The sequence below is a fragment of the Carlito syrichta genome, unplaced genomic scaffold (genome assembly GCF_000164805.1).
Source record: "Carlito syrichta isolate Samal-C Ts95f unplaced genomic scaffold, Tarsius_syrichta-2.0.1 Scaffold305293, whole genome shotgun sequence".
In the NCBI taxonomy this organism is placed as follows: Eukaryota; Metazoa; Chordata; class Mammalia; order Primates; family Tarsiidae; genus Carlito; species Carlito syrichta.
The window spans coordinates 211,995-234,557 of record NW_007249389.1 but is presented as its reverse complement, the minus strand read 5'-3'; the positions used below and the strand labels follow the sequence as shown (position 1 = coordinate 234,557).

Sequence of the window (22,563 nt, the reverse complement as noted above, 5' to 3'; positions counted from 1 at the left end):
GCCGGCAGGCCAGGGAACACCGCCAGCCCCGGGGTGGCAGGGCGCGGCGGGGCGTAGCACTTGGGGGCGGGCGCGGGAGCGTCCGAGCCCTGGCCCGGAAGAGAAGCCAACGAAGCCAGCCCACTCGGGACAGCGGAGGGCAACGCGGACGAGCTGATCAAACCGGGGTCGCTGGATGCCAGGAAGCCTTTCAAGGCAGACAGCAGAGGGCTGCTGACCCCGAGCGGGCCGGCCACACCAGGCGCGGAGCCGCCGGCGACCACGGAGGCCGACGGGTTGGACGCGCCTTGGGATGCGGGCGGCAAGGGTAGGGGGAGGCCTGCAAACACCGATGACAGCGATGAGGTGTTTGGGTTGTTGGTGGAAGCAGCCGGAGAGCTGGCGGAGAAGGAGAGGCTGGCGAAGGGCGCGCAAGTGGAAGCAAATGGTTCACTGGAAGCTAGAGAAACCCGGGGTGTAGACGCGGCCTGAGGGGCTGCGGCAAGGGCGGCAGCAGGACCCGGCAATGACCCCAGGCCAGCAAACACCGCAGGCCCAGGAGCAGGAGTCGCGCTGTGGGCGGACGTGCCAGGTGCAGCCGGCAACACGGGCGCTCGGATCACCGTGGGGTTGGGCGCCGCTGGCTGAGGCGTGGGAACAGCCGAGACCTGCCCTGGGAACACCGGGAGGACGGGACTCGCCAGGTTCATTCCAGAAGCGGGGGCAGCTGCTGATGCCGCTGGATGACTCGTGGTCTTCACCGGGGACGCGGTGGGGACTGGAGTTGCAGCAGGTGTTGAAGGGTTAGAACCATGAGGAGAAAAGAGCTGACTTGCTGGGGCGGAAAATGCTGCGGGAGGGGAAGACAAGAAGCACGAACTTAGCACCGTGCTGTAATGTACGATTTTAACTCAAAAAACGCATAACCATTTTTGTGACATTTAACAAACATCAAAGAAAATCAACAACAGGTATAATGGGCTCTTGCAATATCGAAATGGCTGAATTCCATCACTCTGATTTTTACTCTTGTCAGATTCAGCCATTTTCTAGACTCTGCTCAGAACAGTCCTTCAATTCATAGTGAAGATGCCTAGAGGTGCTCACACACTTCCTTTTCTATTTTTCTGCTTTCTTTTTTTTTCTATTTTTTTTTTTTTTCTTTTCCTTTTTAGAAAGCAGGATTTATTGAGAGGACTGAAAAGGTCCCACAGTGGGAGGGGACCTGAGGGGGTTGCCCACATTTTTCTGCTTTCTTAAAATTCAAAGAACTTTACCTCTGACTCTTCCAAATCACTTATCTAGAACAAAAATCACAAGTCAGTCCTCCTCTAAAGAGTTTTCAGGACAGGGCTTCCCTTTAAGGGCCACACAACGCCTTCTGGGATTCATGTCCATCTTTCCAGCCTTGTCTGTTGACACTGTGGGATGAATCTAATATTCCAGATTCTTAATCTGTACATTTGCTCATACTGACCACTCTACACTACATTAACCCCAGCCTTTACCTAGCTTGTCTTGGGCGCATCTTTAGGGGCAAAGCCTGTGTCTAATTCACCCTTAGAGTCTTAGCAGCTGTGAAAACAGCACCTGTGTACTCAGTAGAAGTGTTTGCTGTGCTAGATTTATCAGGATTACCACAAATGACAGTCCCAAACCTATACAAGGACTATTCTCATCGCTATATCTAGAGTTTACTGTTAATATTATTATTCTGGTAAACTCTACAAAAAATTAATATAAGCCTTTTGAGGATGACTTGGAAGAAAGTTTCTCCCTGAATGAAGATAATACTGTCTGCCTGTGATAATCTTCTTGGTATCAAACAGAAAGCATGACTTAGGTAGCTAATGTCATAATGACAACTATTATTATCATCCAATACAGTACTCACATCAAATTCTGCTTCAGTTGTAAACACAGCATGTTTCTTTTCCAGTGATAATGAACTGAGACATTTTCTGGCATTTTATGGCAATTAAGACTCTGATGTAAGAAAGCCACCATGGTCTATAAATTGACACCCTGTGCTACTCATGACTGGGAAGAAGCAACAGGCAAACACCAGAGGTGAAGAGTGCACCGACAGCTCATCTGTGCCAAGTGAAGGCCAAGGGGGTCATGCTGGGCTGAACAAACTTTGCAGTCACTTTAGGAAGAAAATGAGGTAGGAAAATTGACAAACAGTAATTTGTAAATATATAAACTGCAAACTCCAATGGCCTGAAGTCTGAACCACTTCAATGCTGTAAGTAGTGATTTCATTTCAGTAAAATAAAATGAGTTATTTTAAGTTTAGATACCTATGTAGATGGTTTTTTGTTTTTTTCTGTATTTAATTTGTTTTATAAGAGTTAGAAACATAAGGGATACACATCTAATTCTGTGCTTGTAAATAATGTAGCCCAAAAGTATTAAGGCCCACAGTGGTAGAGAAACATGAGAATTCCTTGTCTTATTTAACCACAAGCTGAAGACCACAGTCGCCGACAAACCTCAAGGTAAACCCTAGAGTGTTCCTATAGCAGCCTCTGTTGGAAATTTTCTTTATAATAGAGTGAAAGCTATGCACTATCAATCACAGTGCATGCAGGTAAAATGGAAACGAAACAAAAACATCCAAAAACCCTAGCCATATACCATGATTAACATCACTTTCCTGTCATCTAGTTTATTAACCATGAAATGCTGTCTGTCAGACCCCATGCTAAGCACTTAAGATCTAGCATTTCGATTGTCCTCACAATAACCTCCCGAGTCGAAAACTAACACCCCCACTTTATAGATGGGCAATCTGAGGCATGATGTAGTCTAGCATTTCAATTGTCCTCACAATAACCTCCCGAGTCGGAAACTAACATCCCCATTTTATAGATGGGCAATCTGAGGCATGATATGACGAAGTAACTGTTACAAGATTGTTCAGCTACTAAACAGTGGAGCCAAGATTTGAACCGAGATCTCTTAGACTCATGTCCTTAACAACTGCTTTGTCTTTTTTTTGAGTTGGAGTCTCACTCTGTCGCCCAGACTGTAGTGCAGTGGCCGCTCCCGGCCACCACAGCCTCGACCTGCTGGGCTCCAGCAATCCTTCCGCCTCAGCCTTCCAATTTTTTGATTTCTTATAGAGATGATGTCTCGCCAAGTTGCCCAGGCGGGTCTTGAACCTGCGGGCTCAGGCAATCCACTCACGTTAGCCTCCCAAGGTGCGGGATTACAGGCTGAGCCACCGAGCCCAGCTGCTACTTTGTCTTAATTTTTGTTTCTTAAGATGTTTCAAAAAGGAAAAAAAAAACTTAATCATGCTGACATGACAGGGAAAAACAGGATGCTACTCCTGCCTGCCAATAGTACTTCAACACTTAGTCCAATTACCCGCTTCAAGATCTTATGAATGAAGCGAGAGGTCAAGACTGAGGTTTGCTTAATCTCCTATCATAGAGGTCAAATGGCCTGCTCAAGGTCACAAGACTAGTTGCAAGAGGCAGAATAAAAGACTGGATGTCCTGATGCCTCACTCTGTTCTTTCCACCCTACTATGCTACCTCCTTCAGAAACCCCCAGCTCAAAAGCACTCATAAGGCACCTGACCTCAGGGAACAGGATTCTCCCACTGAAAGTCCTAACCAAGTGCCACTTTGCTACTCAAGCACTGATGTCCATTTCTGTCCCAGAAAGCATCTCCTTCCAAAGCACACACACCCTCATGGGGGAAGCATACACCATTCAGTGCTGCTGCCCTCGGGAGATAAGACACAGGCAACATCTTGTCTTTATTTCTAAATTCCATTTTCTACTTCAGCGCCCCAATCCTTTTCTACATTAAGTTATGCTAAATAATACTTACTGAAATAATAAAAGCTAAAAGTAGAATCTGACATAGCCTTTGTCAAAGAGGGCGTTTACCATCCCATGTGTATATATCACAAAATAAACTGCCACAGAATGTAAAGTGAACTTAAACCCAATGCCAGAGTGCTCATATTATACTGCAAGTTTTGCAAATAGGATACAAAGTCCTAAGATTAATCCTAAATCAAGTTAATATATGCATTCATGTTATGCGTATAAAATGTGTCACAACTGGCCAGGCGTGGTGGCTCATACCTGTAATCCCAGCACTTTGGGAGGCTGAGGTGAGAGGACTGCCTGAGCCCAGGGGTTCGAGACCAGCCCGGGCAACTTGGCGAGACCTCGTCTCTATAATTAAAAAAAAAAAAAAGTATCACTATTAAGCCACTTTTAACAAGTATCAATTAATTACATTCTTTAACCAGAAACTTTTTCTAAATCATGATGATTCCGAATACATCCAACTCAAATTGCTCTCAGTGAACAACAGAGCAGACACCCATGACAGACATCCGTTATCTCTGGATCACATTTGTACTTACTCTGATTCTGTATAGGTTTTGACTGATTGGAAAGGTCTTCATTCTCTATACAAAGATAAACAAAAGTTTACTTTAAGCTTTAATCAGATATTTACAACCTTTAATAAACAGAGATGGGGTAAAAAAAGAAAAATCCAGGACATAAATATATATGTATACTGCACCAGGAAACACAATGTACAAGGGGGACCCAAGAAAAACTGGAATTAGTTTTTAAAGGGTGGGTCCCTTGTAGTCCAGGCTTCCCCCGATAGGTAAGTGTTCTAGGAACCATCCACATCAGTGTACCAGCTAGCATTGTTGTGAGAGGCTGGGTTTGGCATGAGTGAATTTTTTTTGGAGATTATTTCAACATGTTTGCCCACTTCATGAGTGATTTACATGAACAACTTGTTTACACTGTGCTAAGTGCTTTTGACTAAAACTGGCCTGACCCCTTTGCCTCACCCTCCCTACTCAGTGGCTCTCATCTCATGTGACTTTTTTTTTGTTTCTCCAGATGAAAAAGTCCTCAAAGAAAAACTTTTTCCTGATATGGAAGAGGTGAAACAAAAAATGGCAGAAATACTAAATGGCATCAAAATGGACAAGTTCCAAAAAATGTTTTGAGCAGTAGAAAAAGCATCTTGATAGGTGTACTATCAAATGGAGAGTACTTTGGAGGTGACTGATGTTTAAACATGTAAGAACAAATGCACAGTGTTTTGTTTTTCTTTTTTCATAAATTCTGGTTTTTTGAGTCCCTCTCATATACCTATGAGAAAAGAAAGCAAATAAAAATAGCAGTAACCATGGGAAGGTCAAGAGGATGATGAGTGATTGCTCTTTCTTACCCCACAGCCCCTCACCTGAGCTTGCCAGTTTTCAATACACATTGTTATTGTACAGATACACTGTGCATAAGAACACTTTCTGGAAAGATGCCAGCCTCAGAGTGCCAAGCAGGAAGAAGTACAGCCTGCAGCTGCAGTGCAGAGAGGACTGTCACTGGCTGAGCTAACAGACACCGCTACCTACAGGGGGAAGACAGGGTGGTGAGAGGTGGCTGCTGGGCGAATGAGAGCAGAACCCACAGCCATCTGAGGGACCCAGCTCACCAGCCACACGGACTGCCCAGGCCAACAGGAGTGACTGTCTTGCTGACCCGCTTTACTCAGCCCTGGGAAAGGCCCTGTGCTAGGAGCTGCCATGATGATAAGCCCAGCTATGGGGACATGAAGCTTGTAAGACCGACAGCCTCTGCACACTCCTCCACATCCCTCAGGGAGAGAACCTATCCAACTAGATCATTAGCCAGGAACAGAAAGGGGGAAAAGTTACCTCTCATGGCTTGACATTGACCATCCAAGAAAAAAGCACTGTGGCAGGCATCGGGTTCACAAAGGAAAAACACAAAGCCTGGCACATTGAGCAAAGAAAAATCACTGCTTGCTTACTAGCCTGACCAAGGTGACAACAAATACTGAATTAAAGAAAAAAACACTTTTAAAACCTGAAATACGCATTAAGAAACACACACACACACACACACACACACACACACACACCGAGGAATCAAGCAGAGAAGGTCAAGATTTTTATATAAAAATCAGATTCCCCACTAACAGATGCAAAGAATGGTGAAGATTAGAAATAACATTACTAAAAGCTAAACTTCTTAATTGGACACAAGAAAGAAACAAATCCCACTTAGAATGCCAAAAATATGTTTCAAAAGAAAAAAAGGGTGTCATAAATGAACAGAAAAGAGACTTGGAAGCAAATACAGAAAAATTAATATATGTAAAATAAGAGCAATAGAAAGAAAAAAGAGGCAGATGAAAATGCAACAATTAAAGTAAGAAAAACAAAATTTTCATAAGCTTCCAAAGACTTGCGTTTTCACATCCAAAGGAGTGCCACAAAAGATTAATGACAAGAAGACACACACCTAGAAATCCTTACATTTCTTTGTAATCTTACAGATAGAGACCAAGTTTCCAATAAAGACATACTGGAACCGGATTTATCGTCCACAACTCTACATATGTGCTCTTTCTAAAGAAACTTCTTAAATACGCTGTCTGCCAAAAGAAAATTAGAACAAACATACCAGAACAGGGAATCAAAAAATAGAAGAAACAGTAACAAGTCATGATCAAGGCAAAATTAAGTATCAAAAGCCAAAATATATGGCATTCCAACAAAACACTAAAAAAGGGGTATGACAACATTATGAAGTAAAATAGAATAGTTTGGGGATTTTTTGTATGATGACAACCATTAAAAATATGAAGGTAATCACTAGCAATATTAAAGATAAAGTTTCTAAGTTTGGATGGGGGCAAGGAGAGAAAAGTTGTTAAAAAATAAAATGCTGATCAATGAAATTTAGCAAAGGTAAGAACATAAGAAACTGGACTAAAAGAATAATAATGAATATAAAAATAAAATGAAAGAACTAAGAACAATTGTATAATTTTAATGATTATTAGAAATTCCTTTCAAAAGTCTCTCCCATGGGTTTAAAAATAGAAATTCAGCTAGATATAATTTACAAACCACACCAACCTTACCAAATAAACAAAACCTGGGGGAGGGGAATTTACAATAAAGGTACTGGTAAAATATTTTCTATAAAAACAAAAAGAAGTTAGGATATTATTACTCAATAGAATCTGGAAAACAAAAAATATTTTATAGCAAGACTATAATTTAGTTGATACTATTTTATATACAGAAAACTCAACAGACTTAAAGTAAATGTAAAATAAGAGTAATCAGAATAGCTAATAGCGCTAATCAGTACTAAGCACCGAGATATGAAGCATTTCATTTGTAATTGTAATAAAAATACTTCTATGCTCTGGAGAGACAAAACGCATATAGCCTATATGTAGAAAATGACATTTTCTTGAAAGGAATGAAGCACTACCAACTTCACATGATATAAAGACACACACATTAAGAGTTACTACAATCAAAACGTCAACCCTCCCAAATACATTATGTAACACACACTCTCTCTCCCCCCTACACATATATAAGTATATAAATTCAAGTGTTATTTAATTGTAAAAAATAATCTTAAGGTTCATACGGAAGAATCAACTTCTAAAAATACACATGACCAATATATGAAGGAGAGCTTGTCTTATCAAATATTAGAACACACTATAATTCTGCCAATAAAATCAATATGATACAATCAGAAAATAAACTAGCTGGAACTGGATAAAGAATCCAGTGTTATACTCATAAGTGTATAAAAATTTAAGGTAAATGTGGTATATCAAATCAGTGGGAGAGATAATAATGTTAATATTAATTGTTAGTATTAATAATATGAACATTATTAATAATAATATTAAGACAGTAATAAATGGTGCTGGCACTAGTGGCCACCATTTAGTAAAAAATTAAGATGAATCTCTATTTCAACTGTCTGAAAACAAATTCCAGATCGAGTAGGTATTTTACAAGACCTAGAATATTTGAACTACATAGGGATAAGAAGATTTCAATCAAGTCAACTTGGTTCCAGCTTTTCTTTCAAAGACTATATGTATCTATTTATGCAAAAATGTAAAGCTACAAAGGCAAAAGGTATCATAAACAAGGGAAATAAATAAAATAAGTTTTAGAAAAAATGTTTTGAAACTTTCATCAGTTGGAGTACTCAACAGAATCCACTCTTGGCTAGTAAAACAGAAAAATAATTTACGAGGGGGGACCCCCAAAAACCAGAACTATCTCTTGGAGGGTGGGCCCCTTGTAGTATAGGCTTTCCCAACTAGGTAAGTGTTCTAGGAACCCGTCGGCATCAGTGTGCCAGCTAGCGTTGTTGTGAGGAGCTGCATTTGACTTCAGTGAATTTTCTTTGGAGATACTTTCAATGCGTTTGCCTATTTCATGATGGGTGATTTACATGAACAATGTGCAGAGTGAAATTTTGTTTCTGTTGGGGAAAAATATAGTGGAAACAGTTGTTATGTTACAGACATCTTACAAAGATGCTGCTCTGAGTAAAACACAAATTTACAAATGGTTTTCTCATTTTAAGAGGTGAAATGCCATTTGATGATCATCTTTATTAAGGAAGTCCTTTGACAAGAAAATGTGGCAAGAATTCATCAAGTCATCCTGAAAGACCATTATTGGGCTATTGATGACCTTGTGGAGTTGACTGGGTGTTATGGAGGACCTGTCAGCAAATTTTATCTGAAAATTTGGGCATGAAATGAGTTTCAGCAAAATCCGTGCCTCGCTCGCTCATGCCTGAACAGAGAGACAATCACGTGACTGTGTGCCATGCTTTGAAGAAGCTGCTGAAGGCTGACCTTGATATTTTTCCAAAGCCATAATCAGAGAATAATCGTGGTGCTACAGTTACGACCCCACAACAAAACAGCAATCTAGTCAGCAGAAAACTGCCACTTCCCCACGACCCCCCAAAACATAAGTGAAGTCAAATGTGAAAACAATGATCTTTTGTTTGTTAGATGTAAGATGGACTGTGCACTCAGTATTTGTTCCTCCAGATCAAATGGTCAACCCAAGTTTTTATCTGGAAGTTTTGAGAAGGTTGTGTCATGACAAGTTGTGGCAAACAGGTGGTTGGTTTTTCCATGAAGACAACATACCTGCCCACACTGTGCTGTGTGTTCAGCAGTTTTTGACTAAAAATGGCAATGACCCTTGTGCCCCACCCTCCTCGTTCACTTGATGTCATCCTGAGTGATTTTTTTTGTTTGTTTCCCCAGATAAAAAATAGTCCTCAAAGGGAAATGTTTTGCTGATGTGGAAGAGGTGAAACAAAAAATAGCAGAAGCACTAAAAGACATCAAAACTGACGAGTCTTGGCGGGGTGTAGTGGCTCAGACCTGTAATCCTAGCACTTTAGGAGCCCAAAGACTGCCTGAGACCAGGGGTTTGAGACCAGCCTGGGGAACTTGGTGAGACCTCATCTCTACAATAAATCAGAAACTTAGCCAGGCATGATGGCTTGCAACTGTAGTTCCAGCTATGTGGAAGGCTGAGGTGGAAGGATTGCCTGAGCCCATCAGGTCAAAGCTGTGGTGGCCATGAGCATGTCACTACACTCCAGCCTGGGTGACAGAGTGAGACTCCAACTCAAAAAAAAAAAAAAAAAAAAATTGACAAGTCCAAAAATTGTTTTGAGCAGTGCAAAGTACCTCAATAGGTATATTGCATCAAACAGAGAGTACTTTAAAGGTGACTGTAGTTAAAAGATGTAAGAATAAATACACAATTTTTTAATAAATAAATTCCCGTTTTCTTGGGGTCCCTCCTCAATACATTATTAGGCAACTTGTCTCTGGGAATGGCAGAAAAATGATTAAGTGTTATTCCTATACCATGCATATAAAAATATGAATGGCAAGTAGATTGAAAGCTATAGATTTAAAAGGAACCACTATAAAAGTAATTAAAGAATATATATAACATTTTCATACTATTAGGGTAAGAAAAAATTTCCAAAGCAAGACACAAAATTCAGAAGAGTCAAACAAACAATAACTGGTCTTAATAAAAGTTAAGCTTTTTTATAAAAAAAAAAAAAAAAAACCCCACACAAAAATGTAAGCTAAATAATATTAGTCTCTCATACTGGCAAAGTTAAAAAACGGATCATCTTCTATGTTGAAGGGGTGTGAAGAAACCATATTCTCATGTACTCTCACAGGCAGGCATAAGCTGGCATAGAATGTTCAGAGAAGAGTTTGGCAACACATAAAAAACTACTTATTCTTCATACTTCATGTTCCTTAACACATCCAAAGAAAAAGATTGGACTGGCAAGTGCTGGGGAGGTGCACCATTCTTATTGCTTTTTTTACCCCCCAAGCCCTTCCTTTGCGAAGTAAAAGTAATTTGCCAAAACAGTGGCAATCCTTAGGCCAATCATACTTCTTCACAGCTTACAAAAGTTTGCCACCAGAAGAATTAGTTGCTTTTTTCTGTAACCAGCTGGTGTTCACACACGTAATCCCAAGTCACTTGAGAGAACCATGCCACTGGCAGTGATTTAGCCTACAGAGGGTTGGATACCAGCTCCCTCCTCACCTCTGCCAGACACAGGGTGCCCAACCCACACCACCCTCCACAAGGTCTGACCCTTCCAGTGTGCATGTTATAAATGGCCTCTGGGCAGAGTGTCCTCTGCTACCTCACTGTCAGCTCCATACATATTTGTCCATTTCAGCTTCTCTTTCAACTGCTCCTTTGCTAAGTCAGAAAGGTATCTGTCCTCCAGTCCAGATTCTCAAAGAAAGTTTGGAGGAAGAAAGTCCCATGGCCCTCTTAAACCTGGTAGTTAATAAAAAGCCTTGAAAAAAAAGTTGATACTCTGATCCCTTTGGATTCTTTGTGTGCAAATTCTAGTATTTCTCAAACTTGCTGGAAGAACCACGTGGAGATCCTTTAGAAAAAATGATTCCAGGGCCTCACCTGTAATCCACTGAGTCAGAATCTGTGCTCATGGGGAACGGAGGATGGTTTTTTAAAGTGGCCCAGGAAGCTCCAGGCTACAGAGAAACCACCTCACCTCCTGTTTCACTGCCAGTCCGTTTTTATCCGTGTCTTCCTCAACTTAAGTCACCTAAAGTGGCAGCTTCATGACTGGGTCAACAACCTTCAGTATACATTACATAAGGGATTCACATTTAGCTTAGTGGGACGGGTGTGGATGCCCCGCCCCAAGGTTCCATGACACCTCTAACTGTCACAGCACGGATCAGTCCATCTCATCTCTCAGAACCCAAGCTGCTAGCTCCACATTCTCATTTCAAAGAAACTAAGCTATAAAAAAAAATGGTGCAATTCAAAACTAATGAAGTGGAATAGTTTGAAATTGCCTTCTTTCCTTATCCGTATTTTTCACCAGATTGTAAGCTCTCTGCAAACAGAACTCCGTTCACCTTTGTATCCTAGCATGTGGCACGCACATGGTAGCGTCATCTGATGTTCGTTAACTATGTTACTGAACAATACTCTTAAAGGGTTATCCTACATTACAAATGGGGAAACGGAAGTCCACCAAGATTGTGACAACTGCCCCATGTTACCAAGGATTCACACCCAGCTCCGTCAGGCCCCTGAGCTTGTGCTCCCTCTGTCAGGCCACATCATGACAAACTGTTCCCTCCAAGTGTGCATCTGTGTGTGAATAAATAACTTACTATTGACACCCCATAATCGCAAGACTTTACCTGGTCCCACAGGATTAGGCGTATATGGTGGTGGAGGGGGCACTCCGGGAGCAATGACATTGGCCAATGGTACCAGACCTGCATTGTTGTAAGCACCTACAATAAAAACAAGATAGGAAAAAAACAGATACATAATTTAGTATCATTCTGTGACCAAGAGTACAAACTGTATTAATGTAGCTGTTAGATTTATTGTTAAAATTGTTACACATGAGAGTTACATGTTCCTCCATGAGAGTTTGGGTCTCAGGTGAAGTGAAAACCCAGGCCAAAGGAGACAACTGGAGGTTCCTGTTCCCGCCACATGCTCAGTCCAGGCATAAGCCAGTGAATGGCATGACAGGAGGAACCCACCATACTTGTTATTTTGTCTTTTCTATCAAACACATATATTTGACCTTTTAAAATTAAATGCATTCATGATGACTCTGAACGCCAACTACCAATAAAGGGATTCAAGATGACTTATCAAAGTGAAAGTTCATAACAAAGAATGATGAAAAATAATCTATAATTAGTTTACCGTCAAGAAAACATCCTAAGTAAACTCTGCCTGCTTCAGTGTTGTAGACCAGTGCACTAGTAGCTCACCATGGGCATACGTAAACTCGTAACAGTATCTTGTAAGTGCTAAGGATTTCCCAAGCATGTACTCTCCATTTAATAAACAAACAGCAATGAAGAAAAACAAGCATAAAAATAGAACTCCTTACTTGGTGCAATAGTTGCATGTGGCCGACACGGAGGTATTGGATAAGGAACAGGCTTATGTGGATTGTATGTTGAAGGAGGCTGCATGGAGGAAGAACGCATGGCAGTTAGAAGATGACCAAGCAGGCTGTCTCCTGGCAAACACAACACTACATGTCTTTCAAAATATCTAGCTTTAAATAGGCTAAAAACGCCCCAGCATATCAAATGCTACTAGACTATATGGCATAAATGAGGAGGTTTACTAATAAATGTGGTTTCTATTAAATTCCAAAGGTAGATCTTGCCACAGATAGTCATGGAGGTGTTTATTTTTTAAGCCACCTCCAATAAAGGGTCAGACCTCATCCTCAATAGCAAACTCCTCTCGGACCCAGCTTAGGTTAGTCCAAGAATTCCTATATCCTCCTATGCAACAAACACAAGAAATTCACTATATTTTGGAATCTCAACTAACAAGAACCCTCAATGGCAAAATCTTTATTAGGAATTCATCAAATCATGCCCACCCTCTTTTCTCCTTTTGGAAGAAAGATGCACTGCTCACTTTGGCACTCAGCAGCCTGACAACTCTAGTAGAATGCAGACTGAAATGGAGAATTCGGTATTTTAGCTGCTTTGCCTTTTGAAAACCATAAATCTGCAAATACTTCTACAGTTGGTGGAACAGGAAAGGGATCCACAGGTGGTCAGCTCTCACAATCATGGGCCCCTCTGAAGCACCAGTCTTGGGCAAAGACCGTGACCTGTGACTAGTTTGCCATCCACAACTGCCATTGCAGTTCTTGTCATGTGGACAAACCGAATGGAGAAGGTGGCTGTGCCTCGGACTCCAGTATTTCAACTCCAGGGTTGCTTCCACCCACGAGGTTATCTTCTCCTGTCCAATTTAAGCTGCCATCAACCCCCTGGCTCCACTGCGGTTTCACCAATACAAATTTGGCCAAACTACAAACTTAGTTAAAGCAATCTCTCCATACTCCACACCTCCAACTGAACAGATGAATGTGTCTAGAGAAAACAATTAAAAGCAATTTGATTGTTCTCACTTTAAAATAAAATGCTTCACCTCAAAAAAGCTCTGTAGAAAACAGTGTGGCGATTCCTAAAAGATCTAAAAATCGATCTTCCTTACAACCTAGAGATCCCCCTTCTGGGAATATACCTGGAGGAATTCAAAAATCATTCTACGAAAAAGATAACTGCATGCATGTTTATTGCAGCATTATTCACAATAGCAAAAACATGGTACCAACTGTGTTGTGAAAGTGAACTGGATTAAAAAAAACATGGCACATATACATAATGGAATACCAAGCAGCCATAAAGGACAAAATTATACACTTCACAGCAACTTGGATGGATTTAGAGTCTATGATACTCAGTGATCTATTACGGAAACAAAAAATTGAGTACCACATGTTCTCACTCATAAGTGGACCTTGAACATTTAATATAGTACTATAAGAAAGGGACTGGCAGTAGCTAGAAACTTGCTGGGGGTGGGGGGTGGGGAAGGAAACATAAAATAAATAAGAGTTCCTAATCTCAAACCAGTCAAAGTGGGGACCAAAGGGAGGCCCAAACTCTACCTGTATGATGACCACTTGTATACCTAATCCTGAATTGTATCCCACATCTTTAAAATAAAACAAAGGGATTGGCAGTAGTGGGAAACTGCCAGGGGAAGGAGAGGGGGCACACAACATCAATAAGGGTACCTGATCTCAAACTAGGTGAAGCAAGGACCAAAGAGAGGACCAACCTTTTCCTGTATAATAATTACCACTTATATACCCAACCCTGCCTGAATTGTACCCATCTTTAAAATAAAACTGTAAAAAAAAAAAAAAACTGTTAACTATTTATACTAATATTTCCCTAGCTCATTCCTTCTCCTCTCTTAGAATTTCTAGCATAAACTTTGCAATACAAAGATAAAGTGTATGCTTTGAATAAACAGAACACTTCATGTAAGATTTGTGGCTTGCTTCATCATTTATCTTCTAAACATACTGGTTTAGATGGTCCAAGAATTCGTGCAGCTATTCCTTTGCCTTCATTGGTACATTCTTCACCATCTTTTTTCAAAGGGGTTCCCTATTTAAAAAAAAAAAAGATAAAAATAAAGATAATTGAAACTTAAAAAAAATTCAAACTAACTCTAACAACCACTACCAACCTCACTGTATTACACTGAAGAAGAGAACTTAGTAGGGCAAAAACTTGGACTCCAACTCAATTCTGCCCTGGTTGGCTGCATGATGGTGATAAGGCCCTCAACCATCCTATGCTGTGAAACCTTCGTAACACATGCAAAGGTACTGAAGTACACATAACACAAACAGAGGCAATGACAAAGACAAAGTATCTCCAGGGGATACCCCCCCAGATTCCAAAACCCGAAGATGCCCAAGTCCCATATAAATGGCACCTTTGCATATAACCTACACACAGCCTCTCATATACTTTAAATCATCTCTAGTACATATAATACCTAATCCAATGTAGATGCTATATAAATAGTCATACTGTATTTTTAACAATTTGTATTTTCTATAATTGTTATTTTTAATGCCATATATTCTAATTTTTTCTTTACAAAAAAAGAGCTACTAGAAATATAGTTTAATGCTACAATATGTATAAGCCTCAAAGAATAAAAAAAGTACCTATATTATAGTTAAAAACAGATGAGAAAATGGTGTTCTCTACAAACATTAAGTGTGATTGTATTGTCAAGGGTCAATGAGACCTCATCCAAGACTGCCATAATATACTGACTGGAATAAGTTGATAGACTAAATTATAGTGTGTCTCCCTAGTGGTGTGTGTCCCTAAATGCCACACTGTAGTGTGGAAACCCACTTCCAAGATTAACCCCGCTGATTCTCGCCTCCTACATGCCCCTGTGCTATTCCCTCCTGCGTGAAAAGGACCAACCTGTGTAACAAACAGTATCCTGCAGGAGTAACTGCATTTCACTTCCAGGCCAAGAGACACTGTTCTTGGATCACTTACTCTGGCGGAAGCCAACTGCCATGTCATGGGGACACTCCAAGAGCATGACAGAAGTCCTTGTGTGAGGAACAAAGTACCCCTGCCAACTACCAACACTAACTTGTCAGGCATGTGAGTCACCTCCAGAGCCTTTTCCTGAGCTCCAAGCAAGCCTTCAGATGAATGTAACCTCATGAGAAGACCTGAGCCAGAACTACTCAGCCAGGCCACTCCTAGATTCCTAACACATAAAAACTATGTGAGATAGACAGTGTTTTAATGGGCTAAGCTGGGAGGAGGGGATATCTGTTACATAGCAATGGAAATATAAGGTAACATTCTTTGAAAATGTTATTTACAAAGAGGTATGAGAAACATTAGATGATACAAAAACAAGTTTCTGTCTCACAAGACTTCTCAGAGCCTTTATTATGCAATGTGATTCTCCAGGAAGGAAACATTACATGCGGTTTCACAAACATACTTAACTGAGTGAAACTGAGAATGTAAGAATACTGAGAATTTGAGACCTGCTCCTTTATTAAATGTAAATTAGTGCTTTTAAAATCTTAGAAAAACAAAATTTTGCTCTCTTCTGTTTGGCTTGTTCCGTAGATTTTACAGAAAAACTTTAATGATGTTTATACAGGAACTTTCAATCACTGGCGAGCCAGTGAATAAGGTGCTGACATAAAATCCTTTCCTTCATAGGAATATCTGCTGGAATTTTATTTAAATGTCACTAACGTATGGCACATTTCACACTTAACCATGAGAAGTTTCACATACAGCCATAAAAGTATGCTTACTGGGAAAATTCCATTTATGCGACTAGGTTTTCCTTTGGGATATGGATTTCCTGGAATCGTTCCACAAGAAGATATCATAGCATGAGGAGCTTTGCAGCCTCCCTTGAAAGCCTGTAATATAAAAAAAAAAAGAGGGTGGTAAAAAGAAATTAACAATAATAAAATCCAGCTAAAAAAAAAAAACGCAAATTAACAAACAGTGTTACATTCAGTTTGCTCATACATCATTTAGCACTTACAGCAGTGAACATGTCCAAAAGTAATAAGAAAAATCACTTTATTTAAAGGGAATTCTTAAAATGGTAATATAATAATGTTAATGTTGCAAATAATAGACCCTCAGACCCTCACACAAAGATATCTGCACAATGGATTTTGTAAATTAAAAAGTCTATTATTATCTAATCTGTGCCATTTCTCCAACTACCAAAAAATAACACATTGCAAATCTACAAACACCAAGCTCATGTTACAGTAAAGACAAGAAGGACACAGATGAAAGGTGGGCTCGGTGGCTCAGCCTGTAATCCCGCACCTTTGGAAGGTTGACGTGGGTGGATTGCCTGAGCCTGCAGGTTCGAGACCTGACGGGGCAACTTGGCGAGACCCATCTCTACAATAAATCAAAATGAGCTGGGTGTGGTAGCACGCACTTGTAGTTCCAGCTACTTGGAAGGCTGAGGCGGAAGGATCGCCGGAGCCCAGTAGGTCGAGGCTGCGGTGGCCGGGAACAGCTACTGCACTCCAGTTTGGGGGACAGAGTGAGACTCCAAGTCAAAAAAAAAAAAAAAGTCATTTCGTCCCTGCTCTGAAGAAATTTACTACTTAGTGGAGAAAATACGAACAACATAGGACACTGGGTATCCAAAGAGCTATACTGTTGAAAAACCAAGAGTTATTTGGACACACAGTATTCAACATAATATCACAAATCTGTAAGATATAGTAGAGGAAGGGATTTTGGTCTAGGCTGTTCATTACTGCATCCCAAACTTCTAAAATGATGCCTCCCAATAAATATTTATTAAATGAATGAAAAACACTATATTAGGCAACACATTTTCCAATAGATCTATAAGAATATCCTATGATATACATTTCCCTATATTTTACAAGTATATTTTTTTGTCATAGATTTACTTTGGTTTCATAAATCTATTCACAGTATGTTTCATTATAGTAGCATTACAATCCAGCCCCCTACTAAATACCTCAACTCTAAAAATCACCTTAATTTTGGACTATTATAAATAGTACTGGGGTGAATGTCTATGTATATAAACTTATATATTATTTCCTTGGGAGAAATTTCTAGTAGAATTTTCAGGCAAAAAGGTATGAATATTTTAAAGGTTCTTCACGTTTACCTTCTAGAAAAGCTGGACTAATTTACATTGACCAGAGGGCCTACTCCACAGAACACTCAGGCCCAGAATACTTCTGAGAAGGAAAGTGACATGATCAGAATGCTTTATAAGGAAAAAAACACTACAATAGTAATATGCAAGATACCTTAAAGATTTTAGTCAGGAAAAGCAACGATAAAGTTATTAAAATCAAGAAACATGGCTACGATAATGTATGACTAAAGCCATGCTGCCTCCACTCCCTGAACTTGGAGGAAGTTGTGAGGATTAAACAAAAGTGAGCAGCAAGACCCTGTTGCATCTTCCTCAAGTCAGTTTCTAATGATTCATTCTGTTTCCAGCTACCACAGTCCTAGGAAGTAACTACCTCAGATGACAAATCAAGTCTTCTAGGCTTGGACAAGTGCTCCTTCCCCCACTCTTGGAGAGTTCAAACTAATCAACTGAAATTTTGCCTTCATATTCATCTCTTATGAATTTGATTAAAGTAAACCTGATAACAAAGCAAATTTGAAAGTCAAGATCCTAAATACATGAAGTTTAAGACAAAAGCTTGGAGCCATGGCAAAGATATCAGGGACCAAGACATAAATACCCTATGAGATACCAGCTAAGGGGCCACCCAGCTTCTCGCTCTTAAGCTGTCTCTTCCCTGCCCAGTGTCCCCTTCAGCCAGCTCCATTTCTACTTGATAGATTGCAGGGATGCTCATTTTTAACTTACTGTGTAACAGCATTCAGATTATTCACAAAAGTTAACACGAGAGGCACTTTTTTATTCTTTAATGTTTTGAAAAGCCAGCAAGTCACTACATGGCAACCTGAGAAAGTTACCTGTTCAAGTACTCTCTTGCACCGTTTCTTCTCAGACATGTTTATTCGGAATAAATCTTCAATAGGACGAGAATTCTGTGCATCAACAATGTTTCTACCAAGAAAACACAATTTAGCTTTTTGTTTATGAACCTGTACATACACAGAGAGGTCAGCAACTTTTGTTTACTGCACAAACATATGAGTCAGCTTTCCCTATAATACAGGAAGGAAAGTGATTAATTATTCACTTTTGACAGTTCAATTTAAATATGTTTACATAAGGATAATTATAATAACCAAACTAATATGTATCTAACTGATTACTAGAAAGTAACAAAATATTATTGCAAATAAAAAAATCACTATTTTGAGACTTAAAAAAAAAAATCTTCTTTAATGAGTGTCAAAAGAGCTATGATGGCCAGGCACAGTGGTTCAAGCCTGAAATTCCAGCACTTTGGGAGGTTAGGGTGACGGGATTGCCTGAGCCCATGGGTTTGAGTACAGCGTGGGCAACTTGGTGAGACCTCATCTACAATAAATCAAAAAACTACCCAGCTGTGGTAGCACGTGCCTATAGTTCTAGCTACTTAGAAGGTTGAGGCGGAAGGATTGCGAGAGCCCAGCGGGTCAACACTTGGGTGGCTATAAGAGTGCCACTGCACTCCAGCCTGGGCGATGGAGTGAGACTCTAACTCAAAAAAAAAAAAAAAAAAAGAGCTATGACAATAGAACCAACCCATGTGTTAAGGGCACATAAATCATGGTTGAGCTAAAAATGAAGTTTAACTGTGTACTTTATTGTTGTGTTTTTATGGACATCTATAAATACAAAAGGGACTTAAAAATGTATGTGCCATAAACAACAACTTATACACTCTTCAGGTATACAAAGGAACAAGTAGGCTCCTTCTTCTTCTCCTTGAGCTTATTATATTCATCATGAGCCTCTATGAAATGCTAGCATTTAAAGTTCATATGCCCTCTTAAGTAGGTGAGATCCTTCTCTTTACAACTGAGAGAAACCAGGCTCAGAAATGAGTAACTTGCCAAAAAATATGTGTCAGTAGGCAGCAGAACCTCTATCCAATTTTTAAATGCCTATGTTTTCACCATGCCTTTCAAGTTATTCAGAGTAGGAAGGCAAAGCAAGTCACTGAAATGCACGAAGATCAAATTAAGTAACTACCCTTGATAAGCCCCATTATTCTGAAAGGTATAAGTACACTGGATATTTATTCACATGAGGAAATCAGAATTCAACACTGTGCTTTTATAGACTATACTTTATTAGAGTTCTATTTTCTGACATAATTCTGACACATTAATACACACTAATGAGTTAAAGGGTTCAAAAAGGCTTGCAAACTTTTTTCCAATGAAGTCAAAACAAAAAGAAATACTTACGAAGCTAACAGTTCAAGAGCAACTAGTTTGTCTTTACTGAAAGTAAAACAGTTGAGTATATTGACCACTTCTGCTGGGTGAACAGCCACCATTTTCTGTTAATATAAAAATAATTTTATTTTTAGCATATGAGATTTTCATGCCAGAAATTGCCCTTTTTTGAAAGTACAGTTAAATGCTCTTAATACAAGCACTTTAGGTAAAAAGTTCATATTTTAATAGTTCATATTAGGTTAAAACTACCCAAAAGAAGTTCTAAAAAGTATATGAATTATATTCATGCCATTTCAGTGTAATTATTTCAGTTGAAGATCTAAGTTCTCCTATACACTCTTGTATTAAAAACTTTTTCTTGATGTATGTACTGATGAAATAAAAAATTTACAAGTACTACTTTCCTCAGAGAGGTTATATAACAAAGTGATAGTTATGCATATGGGAGATTAACTTGCTCAAGGGTTAGAAAAAAAATTATTAAATTCCTCAGTTAGGGGCAAGGTACACCACAGATCAGCAATTCCCAAAAGGGCACACTCATCACACAAGTTAGGGAAAACTGTGCTAACCAGGTTTCTTTACAGTAGACCTTCCTTAAGAATCGTAAGTTAATGTGCACTAGCATACTCCAAGATCATGTGGAATGTTCAAGAATTATTTGATGAGGATACCTTTTTTTGAAATGCATCTAGAAGGTTTGGCCTACTTACAGATTTATGTTAACAGTAAAGGAAATGTAAAAGCAAAGACAACAAAGGAAGTAAGACTGGTTAGAATCAACACCCAATAGTTCCTAAAATTTGCAGCAGTAGTTTGTATACACTTTTATTTATGTAGGTTATGGTGCAAAAGAATTGATACTACTATGCACCCCTTTCCATGTTTTTAAATTGATACCTAAAGATTTTACCAGAAGTTTAAATACTAGCAAAAGCTCGTTGTTCTTTAATACATTTACAGATCTGTAAAAACTTTGGAACTACTAATTTAGTTCACTGAACATATGGAACTGCACATTATATAACCTAGTTGGCAAAATCCATCTTCAGTGTGGAAACAGTCAAATCAGACTGATTGTGTCAGAAAAGGTCAGACCAGTTTAACTCATATAAGGGTCCCGAGTTGTCCCTGTGACTCTACTGTCCTCTAAATTTTAACTCCAAGCCAGGCAGACAGGAAAGCAGGCCTCTGAGCTTTGTCATGAGTTTGCTGTCTTGGTAAAACCTAAGGCAAAGCCATTGTCACTTCTTCAGATTCTCTCTTTGCATTGCTCTCCCTCTCAGGAACAAAGCATTGTCTTTTTGGAACTTAGAGAGACATTTTCACTCCCGGAGCATAGGTGAGATAACCCCTTTCCTTCATAAAGCAGAAAAAAAAGCAAGCATTAGACAGGAGCTCAGAAAGCAGCACCAACAGACCCAGTGACTTTCTTAGGGAGATCAGTTTAGGAAGTCAAAGATCTGTAAATGGACTCCATAAAGCTCTCCATGCCTCATAATGCTTGGAAAATCTTCCTATACAGCCAGATTCTCCTGTGTGATCCCAATGCTCCTGTTATCTAGGTTTTAGAGCTGTGCCAACCATTATAGTAGCCACTAGGCATATGTGCCTCCTTGAGTCAAGTACAATTAAATAAAGCTAACTACACGATTCCTCAGACAGACTATGCACATTTTAAGTGTTGAATAGCCATATGTGGCCAGTGGCGACCACACTGGACAGTCCAGATATAAAAACTTCCATCATCAATGAAAATTTATTTGGGCAGTGCTGATCTAAAGAACGTAAGTATGACCCATATGACAACTCTTCTAAGACTAAGCGCAAGATCTAGCCTAGGTAACACAGCAAGACCTTATCTCTACAAAAAGAAAAAAATAAATAAATATAAACACACACACACACACACACACATGCACGCTAGGTGTGGTGGCAGGTGTCTATAGTCAGCTACTCAGGGAGCTGAAGCAGAAGGATCACTTGAGCCCAGGCTGTGATGATCTGTGATCATGCTACTGAACTCTAGCCTAGGCGACAGAGTAAGACCCTAACTAAAAAAAAAAAAAAAGACTAAATAGAAAAAGGTCAAGCTGGATATTAAAAAATAAAACAGAAGTGCATAAAAACACTTAAGAATTCAAATTTATATTTTGTTTGTCTGTGAACATTTTTTTCCTCCAATTTTCAAATTAGGACACTGTGGCATACAATTTAATAATACAGTAGCATACATTTAAATTCAGTTTGAAAAGTTTTCACTTTTTAATATAGCTATTTTGAATAATCACAGTATGATAACATTTAGAGTTAGCATTCCTGATGCAAATAAATTACAAGTGAGACAAGTTATGGATAACTGGGAGAATGAAAAATTCTTATCTATATTCTAAGGAAAAACTAAGTTACTTACATGCTGTAATGCCTTCATTGCCTTCAATTGCGGCTCAGCCCAGGAAAAATATCTCAGCAAATCCACCACCTGAAAACAAAGAACTAATTTAGCTTTAGAGACAGTGTGTTTGCAGACATTTCTGCAATTTATTTCAGTACCTGAAATTATTGTTCAGCGTAATGAGTGATGCACCAGAGTCTACATTATACTGTCTAACAGAGTCACCATGTGTGGTCATGTCAATTTAAATCACTTAAAATTAATTAAATTTAAAGTTTTAGTTCCTTAGTGACACAGCCACATTTCAAGCACTAAATACCCTTATGAAGTTGAGAGCTACTGTAACAGACACTGCAGACAGAGAATATTTCTACCAACACAGAAAGTTCTAATGGATAGCACTGGTCTAGATAAAAAGGAATATACAAGCTGGGCTCGGTGGCTCAGCCTGTAATCCCACGCCTTTGGGAGGCTGAGGTGA

General features: G+C 39.5%; 1 protein-coding gene across 1 annotated transcript in view; it reads right to left on the bottom strand.

The window, feature by feature from the left end:
• PROSER1 (proline and serine rich 1) overlaps positions 1-22,563 on the bottom strand; it is a 29,669-nt gene that overhangs the window by 3,372 nt on the left and 3,734 nt on the right. Inside the window, exons 3-11 of the mRNA XM_021714176.1 lie at positions 22,101-22,169; positions 19,694-19,788; positions 18,305-18,398; positions 16,105-16,215; positions 14,312-14,395; positions 12,298-12,376; positions 11,585-11,680; positions 4,374-4,418; positions 3-829 (exon numbers count right to left, since the gene is read on the bottom strand). Of these exons, the coding sequence (XP_021569851.1) occupies positions 3-829; positions 4,374-4,418; positions 11,585-11,680; positions 12,298-12,376; positions 14,312-14,395; positions 16,105-16,215; positions 18,305-18,398; positions 19,694-19,788; positions 22,101-22,169 (1,500 nt within the window). The remainder of the gene's footprint in view (positions 1-2; positions 830-4,373; positions 4,419-11,584; positions 11,681-12,297; positions 12,377-14,311; positions 14,396-16,104; positions 16,216-18,304; positions 18,399-19,693; positions 19,789-22,100; positions 22,170-22,563) is intronic.